The 7574-nt window shown below is 36.6% G+C and overlaps 3 protein-coding genes and 1 non-coding gene across 4 annotated transcripts in view; all 4 read left to right on the plus strand.

Annotated features, from left to right (window-relative positions):
• LOC111449984 (probable mediator of RNA polymerase II transcription subunit 36b) overlaps window positions 1-911 on the plus strand; it is a 3223-nt gene extending 2312 nt beyond the window's left edge. The window contains exons 6-7 of the mRNA XM_023090107.1: window positions 435-503; window positions 593-911. Of these exons, the coding sequence (XP_022945875.1) occupies window positions 435-503; window positions 593-769 (246 nt within the window). The 3' untranslated portion in view covers window positions 770-911. The remainder of the gene's footprint in view (window positions 1-434; window positions 504-592) is intronic.
• Window positions 200-271, plus strand: LOC111450068. The gene has a single exon (XR_002711757.1). It is a non-coding gene; the product is annotated as a small nucleolar RNA snoR60 (small nucleolar RNA).
• Window positions 912-1773: 862 nt separating the features above from the next.
• On the plus strand, window positions 1774-3828 carry LOC111449317. The gene is made up of 5 exons (XM_023089162.1): window positions 1774-1887; window positions 2515-2612; window positions 2690-3109; window positions 3214-3245; window positions 3322-3828. The coding sequence occupies exons 2-5, from the start codon at window positions 2549-2551 to the stop codon at window positions 3517-3519; spliced, it is 714 nt and encodes a 237-aa protein (XP_022944930.1). The 5' UTR covers window positions 1774-1887; window positions 2515-2548; the 3' UTR covers window positions 3520-3828.
• An 866-nt stretch (window positions 3829-4694) lies between these two features.
• Window positions 4695-7574, plus strand: part of LOC111449493 (proline--tRNA ligase, chloroplastic/mitochondrial) — a 5737-nt gene continuing 2857 nt past the window's right edge. Inside the window, exons 1-7 of the mRNA XM_023089404.1 lie at window positions 4695-5156; window positions 5257-5313; window positions 5401-5511; window positions 5674-5760; window positions 5856-5969; window positions 6062-6268; window positions 7073-7210. Of these exons, the coding sequence (XP_022945172.1) occupies window positions 4812-5156; window positions 5257-5313; window positions 5401-5511; window positions 5674-5760; window positions 5856-5969; window positions 6062-6268; window positions 7073-7210 (1059 nt within the window). The 5' untranslated portion in view covers window positions 4695-4811. The remainder of the gene's footprint in view (window positions 5157-5256; window positions 5314-5400; window positions 5512-5673; window positions 5761-5855; window positions 5970-6061; window positions 6269-7072; window positions 7211-7574) is intronic.

The following is a 7574-nucleotide window of genomic DNA, read 5'->3' on the forward strand; positions in this document are numbered from 1 at the left end:
CCCCCCCCCCCCTTTAGAATCTCTATGGTGTGTAAGCTCTGGGAAATCAGTTGTAATGTGACTGGTTCAAATTTTAAACTTTCACCCATTTCAATTCACATAATTTTCACTTAATAGTTTATTTCTTGCTCTGCAGGTATATTGTCATCTGTACATAGTTCTCATCATATTTTTACCTTTTAGGCTCTTCCTCTTTTCTTAACGTGTGATGAACTACTCGGATTCCCCTTCAAGACATCTTGAATGATGCACAAACCGAGTTTCTGATGTGTCATAGAACTATCTTCTAAAACCCTTCATCAGTTGGACTTTTTTTTTTTTTTTTTTTTTTTTTTTTTTTTTTGTCTTCTTGCTTGGCTAATTAATTCTTTGAACCTACGAACTTGTCGACATCTAAATTATTACATTAACACCTCTTAACTTTTTCAACGCAGGCAAGAATTTTGGCCCTTAATGCATCCTATTTTCTCAAAGCCGGTGGCCATTTTGTCATATCAATCAAGGTGAGTGAATGAATTGCCCTTTTGTTTAAAGGCGAAACATGGCATAATCCATGAACAGAAGATGATATATTTCATATTGAACTTTGCAGGCCAACTGTATCGACTCAACCGTTCCAGCAGAGGCAGTGTTTGCAAGTGAAGTGAACAAGCTAAAGGCAGACCAGTTCAAACCCACAGAGCAAGTGACTCTTGAACCATTCGAGCGAGACCATGCTTGTGTTGTTGGTATCTATCGAGCTCCAAAGAAGCAGAAGCCTGCTGCGTAGACAGTGAAGCGAACAACCAGGGTTTTGTGTCCTTATGGATGATTTATAGATAGCTCATAGCTGTAGTTTATCCATGTTTCTTATTTGATGATGATGTCATGTTTCTTATTTGATGGTGATTATTTAAGGACTGAATTTGCTACTTTTTCTTTCCTCCCTTTTTCTATAATATTGTATTCCTAGATTAAATTACAAATTTGCTCTATGTTTTGTTGAAAGGTGATAATTAGTTTTTCTGGCTGGATAAATTATTTATAATTTTTTTTTTCAAACCATAAGGATTTATTAGAACTAAATTATGTATTTATCATAACAATAGCAATCAAATGTTGAATATTAGATATATTTAATCTATGTTGATTAAATATACTTTTATTACCTTAAAAAACAAATGAACTTAGATAATCTACTTAGAAAAAGCTTGATAATTGATCTTATTGTTGAATATTATACATTACTAGTTATGTAGGAAAATTTTCCCCCAAATTTTTAATCAAATTTAATTCAGTAAGAATATGTGATTTAAATCCTTGAATAACTCGGTCATCATAAATTTAATTTAGAAAATGGAAATTTAATTTAATTCAGTAAGAATTTGAATTTTATTTTTTACATAAAAGGAGTGTATGATGGAATATACTGTTTTGTACTCTATATTTTTATTTTAAAAGCTTCATAATTAATTATTTTCATAAATAAAAAATAGTCCCCTGCCACTATAAATCATTAGACAATTGTTTTGGTTTAAAAAAAAAAAAAACTTCTTTACTTATCATTTATAATTAATTTAGAAAAAAAAAAGGAATTACTTTTCCTGTTAAAGAAACCAATTCCCAATATTCTATCAACGGTCATTCTCTCCGTAAAGGGAAAATATTTATGGTTTCAAGTAATAATGTACTCACACGAAGGGTATTAATGTAAAAGCACTGGAAAAGAAAAGTTACCGTTGGAGACGCGTTGCCGATATTTAAGTAGAGTCCCGTTCAAGGACACTTACTTTTGCGACGAACTAAAAACTCGAAAAAAACTGCTAGAAAATTTTCCAGTAGAAATTTAAGAAAGTCGAGAGGAAGATCAAGGGATTTCTCGCAAGTGGTAGTCGAATCTTCTTAATTGTGAGTTTCTCCCTGAACTCTGCTTACTTGAGGCATTTTTTTTTTCCTTTTACATGGAAATTTCAAATATCAATTTCTCTCGTATGTCGAATCTTTTCTGTTTTCTTTTGATTACTGTATGTTCCCGAGTTTATCTGTGAAACTGATGAACTGCAAGAAATTGACGAGAAGTGCTAAACAAGATTTTAGGGTTTCTTTTCGACGAAGTTTTTCTGTTCCTGTAAATTTATTATTCTTTACTTTACCAATGTCGTCCACGGATGATGAAATGAAATAAAAAAACTTGAGTAATTTCATTAATGTAAATAGGGCTTGTTCTGTATGTACTTTTTTCTTCCTGTGGGAAATCTGATTCTCTGTTTTTGAGATTGCGAAGCGAGGATGAGAATGAAAATCAAGAACAGGTGAAACATTACTCTTAGGCAATCTTCATGCATGATCGGCTGATTTTCATTTCGTAACCTTGAATTATATACCGATTTATATAGGATATTCAATTTGTTTCTCTGTTACTTGAGTCCTTGAGTCCTTGTGCTTTTATTTCAAGGGATCAACATGTAGCATGTAAGCCCTTTGCCTTGATTTCATCGTTAAATTTCATACTCGGTTCGATTCTTCCATTCGCAGGAGATATAATATACATTTCTGCAGCATCAGCAACATGGCAATGACATTGCAAAATGGCGGTGTTCTTCAGGATGAGAATCACAATGTTCACTATAATGGTTGGAGTTAAAGCCTTCTTTGGATCATTCTAAACCTACTTTTGTAATCTTGTTTAACTTTGTTATTTGCATCACAGGACCCTCCGGTGCAGGGAAGGGTAATGCCATGAATTCACAAAGAAAAAGTGGGGTTAGTGGGCGAAAGCCCCTTGGCGATCTATCAAATTCAAGAAAGCCAGTCTTAAACCAGTCATTAAAATGGCAGAACACAAAGAATCTCACGTTTCTTGATGAAGAAAATTGTGTAGGAAAAAAGAAAAACACACTGAAGGGCTCTGAGAGAGTACAGAAGGGTACTCGAAAAGCCCTTTCAGATATTTCAAACTCTGGAAAGCCAAATCTTCAAGAGGCCTCAAAGAAGAAGCAGAACCTGAAGTTGAGCACTGTAAGAGAAGAATTGATCCATCAGGAGCGCTTCCTGCACAATCATCAAGAGTGCATTAAAGCAAGAAAGTGCGCTGTGGAGAAGGATCAATTTCTAAGCATCGTTGGACTTGGTATGGTCATAAATTAAGTCTTGACATCTATCTAGAAAGTCCTTGTTTATTTGTTATTTCTTGTGTTTTTTTTGTTCTTATCTTTTGTTTTTGTTGTCATTTAGATCTCCCCAAGGAGTTGAAGATGGATAGAAAGGTCAGTTTTTGAATCTTTTCCTCCTTAGTTTTGTATAGAGCAAAAACATGACCCAGATGCAATTTTTTGGTTGCAGCCTGATAGTCCATTGAAGCTGAAGGAGATGGCGGAATTGGAGATTTTCGATCAATCTCCGAAGAAGTTGTGTCTGTTTGGAAGGGGAAGGCTTGACTCATCACCGCCTTGCAAGTCCCCAAAATCACCTTCAGTGGATACCTTTTCACTCTGGAAGGACAGTGACAGTATTAATTTCACGTTGATAAAGACCCCATAAGCCGACCCCCCTGAGCTTTCATCTGGAATGGAGAAAGGTTGGTGGCAAACGTTCACTGCTTTGATTGAGATGAAGATTATAGAATTCTCTCTTTTGGAAAGATTGTAGATTTTAGGAAATATTGTATTTGAAATGTTTTTGTTGTGTGTTTTGATTGAGATGAAGAAGATTATCATCATCTCAAATATTCTTTCTTGATGAAGGTCATCTGGAAAGATTGTAATGGAACACGATCTTTGTTTTTGACTGGAGATGAAGGCTGTTTTCATCTTATAGATTCTAATATATGTTCCTTTTGGCTTAGTTCTGTACACAACACTTGGCAGTTCTGAAATTTTCAATCCAAGTTACGTACATTAAGGTAGTAGGTACGCATAATCAACTGTGCTATGAATGAAGATTGTGTTGATATAGGTATCCATTTATTAAGAGCACCAAGCGTTGAACAATTCAATTAAGACCCATATGATAGCATTTGAAGTTAAAGATAAGTTTTTAACTGATGTTCAACAATCCCAAAATGACATCTTTAGAAGAGAACAATCCCTGTCTGTGTGCGAGAGTAGTAGGACTAGAGATTCTGAACGAATCCCGCTTTCACTTTTTCTATTGTGACTTTTTTGTTCTTTTTTCATTGAGCTCACACACAGACAGGGAGTGTTAGACGAACACGACTCTCCACAGTGGTATGATATTTTCCACTTTGAGCATAAGCTCTCGTACCTTTGCTTTGGGCTTCCCCAAAAGGCCTCATACCAATGGAGAGTGTATTTCTTAGATTATAAACCCATGACCATTCCCTAAATTAACCAATATGGGACACTTTCAACCAACAGGGAGTGAGTCTGCTCAACGACGTTATGCCTTTGGCCGATTCAAGTCTGCATTACAGCCTTGACTGAACTCCCAGGAATTCATTTGAGATTCAGTTCTCGAGTTTGATTCATCCTTTCTTTAAATTCTGTTTCAAAATTAGGCAAATGAGAAGCAGGGCAGGCCCATTGGGCTATTTTAGGAAGCCCAAAGATCAAAATTGCAAGGCCCATTGGGCCATTTAAGGAAGCCCACAGATCAAACTTGCAAGGCCCATTGGGCCATTTTAGGAAGCCCACTGATCAAAATTGTAAAGGTGATGATCATCATCAATCACGCACGATCAACGGTGGAAAGGGTTGGAAGTACAGTAGATTTGGCAACGCTGAATCGCTTACTAGCCAAACCTCATCTCCCTCCTCTCGGCTTGCACTTCGCGGCCTCCCGGTAAGCTTCTGACTTCAAACTACTCCGAAGAAATGGTAGTTTCTCTAAGACTACCTTCGCTCTCCTCTTTGCTTTCCCCAGCCTCTCCTTTCACTTTTTCCAGGCGAGCTCTGGGAATTTCATGGCGGCAGCAACGCCCGTTCCGGTTGCCTCTGCTTGCTCCTGGATTATCTGTGCGAAGCTCGTCTACCGGGACCGAAATTCATGTCGACAACTCGAAGAATCGAGTTCCGGAAGGGGCTATCACGCCTCGGTCGCAGGACTTCAATGCTTGGTATTTGGATATTATTGCTAACGCTGAGCTCGCGGATTATGGCCCTGTTCGAGGTACCATGGTTATTCGTCCCTATGGCTACGCCATATGGGAAGCAATACAGGTGGTGGAATTTATAATCTGTGTTTATTTTGACTGGAACGTTCGTGCTGTGTATTTCAGCTTTTCTTGTGTGTGTAATTGGATGATGAATTCTGTTGTAGGAATATCTGAATGTTAAGTTCAAGGAGACTGGCCACGAGAATATGTACTTTCCCCAGGTGTGGGTCTGGCGTATTTAAGAGTGCTAATGTGAATTGTGTATATGCTGGAAATGTAAATGATGGAATCTCTGATTTTTGCTCCAGTTTATACCCTACTCATTCATTGAGAAGGAAGCGAGTCATGTCGAAGGGTTTAGTCCGGAGTTAGCTCTTGTAACCATTGGAGGTGGGAAAGAACTTGAAGAGAAGCTTGTGGTACGTAGACTTAGCAAAGCTATTGATCCGCCCTTTTCCAGTTTTTCACCTTATTTTGATGTTGATACGTTGCATTGACTAAATTGGAAATGGATATTAATCCTCAATAAACGGTGACCTGAGGTTTGGTTTTGATTGTTTGGTTGCCTGAGGCTTTGGCAGGTTCGACCTACGAGTGAAACTATTGTGAATCACATGTTTACACAGTGGATTCATAGTCACCGTGATCTTCCCTTGATGATTAATCAGGTTAGATGATTTGCCACATTGTGAAAAGATTTTAGTTATCTTCGACTTTTATGTTATCCTTATTCATTACCTGTTCTTTTGTGTATTTGGTGTAGTGGGCGAATGTTACTAGATGGGAGATGCGGACGAAGCCCTTTGTAAGAACTCTTGAGTTTCTGTGGCAGGAGGGTCATACTGCTCATGCCAGTCCAGAAGAGGCAGAAAAAGAGGTATATCTGATGCATCCAATACTACTTTGTTGCTTCCTTTTTTTCTAATCATATATATCCTTTTCAGTAAGGAATTTGATGCTGCATTGCAGGCTATTCAGATGATTGACATCTATACAAAATTTGCTTACGAGCAAGCGGCAATACCTGTTATTGCAGGTCGAAAATCAAAGGTGGAGACATTTGCTGGTGCAGACAAGACATATACAATAGAGGCCATGATGGGGGATCGAAAAGCACTTCAGGCAGGAACCAGCCACAACCTTGGGCAGAACTTTTCTCGTGCTTTTGGAACACAGGTATTTTGGCAAATCAATGAAATTTCTTCCGATTTAAATACACTTGGTAATTGCTATAATAGTCGTTGAGATATATTTTTGTTATTTCATTGTTGCACATGCACCATTGTTGTTCCTATTGTACTTTGGTGATGTGAAAACCCTAGCCATTTGAATCTAAGAATCATCCCCAAGTGCATGGATATGCAAACCCTTAGTTCACAAATTAAAAAATCCCAAATCTAATTGATTTCATTCCGAATGGTTGCAACTCTTGGGAATTTGATCTAACATCCTTATTGAAGAATAAGACCTTTAGATCACTCCAAGGGAAAGTACGATCTTGAGTACTTTGTTGATCGAATATCTCAAGGCAAGAACACTTTCCAAGTATAATTTACAAAGATAACATACATTGCTTGATATAACCTCAAAATGAAAGCCCTTAACCTTCCACGAGGCATTTCAAGAGTAACTTTCATACTTTACATCCATTATTAGCCACTATGTAAATTTAACTCGAGGTAAATAAAAAGTCTTAGAAATACATTAAAGAAACATCATAACTCTAGATTATCATCCACCCAAAATGTGTAATCATCTAAAAATAAATGAAGCCCATATTTCTTGAAGTTCATATTGCATAATTGAGATGTCTTAGTTCCATATTATTTGACTTCAATTTGATTTCTATATTTTGTTTTGTTTGTTAAGATGGTTCATAAGTGCCCCTTTGAAACATTCAACCAAAACATTATTTGATGTCTGACATACTATATTGCACTGTCAATGTGAATTGAGTTACTGAAACATTTACCTGAGTAGTTCACCGATGAAAATGGACAAAGGCAACATGTATGGCAGACATCATGGGCAATTAGTACACGTTTTGTTGGAGGAATTATTATGACTCATGGAGATGATGGAGGTTTAATGCTTCCACCAAGGCTTGCTCCAATACAGGTATAGATATGAATTTATAATTTTTATTTTGTTGAGCATTACTATGTTTGCACGGTTTTGAATGAGAGAAAAATGTTGGCAATCCTCTTTTTGACTATGGCTTTCCCATTCCGGTTGTTATTTTCCTTTTGTTACTTCAAAAGTAGTTGGCTTTGAGCCACTTGAATTTTCTATTTTCTCCATAAATATTTATAGAATCCTAAAAAAAGATGAAGTATATTTAATGACAATATGATATTCAAGTGACTAAAGAGTAGGTGCATAACATGGTTGTCATATGTCCAAATTTTTGAAAACTTGAGTAGAAAGAACTTCTGATAATGCCGGCATGTTTCAGTTTTTTTTTTTTTTTTTTTTTTTTTTT

Source organism: Cucurbita moschata, unplaced genomic scaffold (genome assembly GCF_002738365.1).
Source record: "Cucurbita moschata cultivar Rifu unplaced genomic scaffold, Cmos_1.0 Cmo_Scf00011, whole genome shotgun sequence".
Lineage (NCBI taxonomy): Eukaryota > Viridiplantae > Streptophyta > Magnoliopsida > Cucurbitales > Cucurbitaceae > Cucurbita > Cucurbita moschata.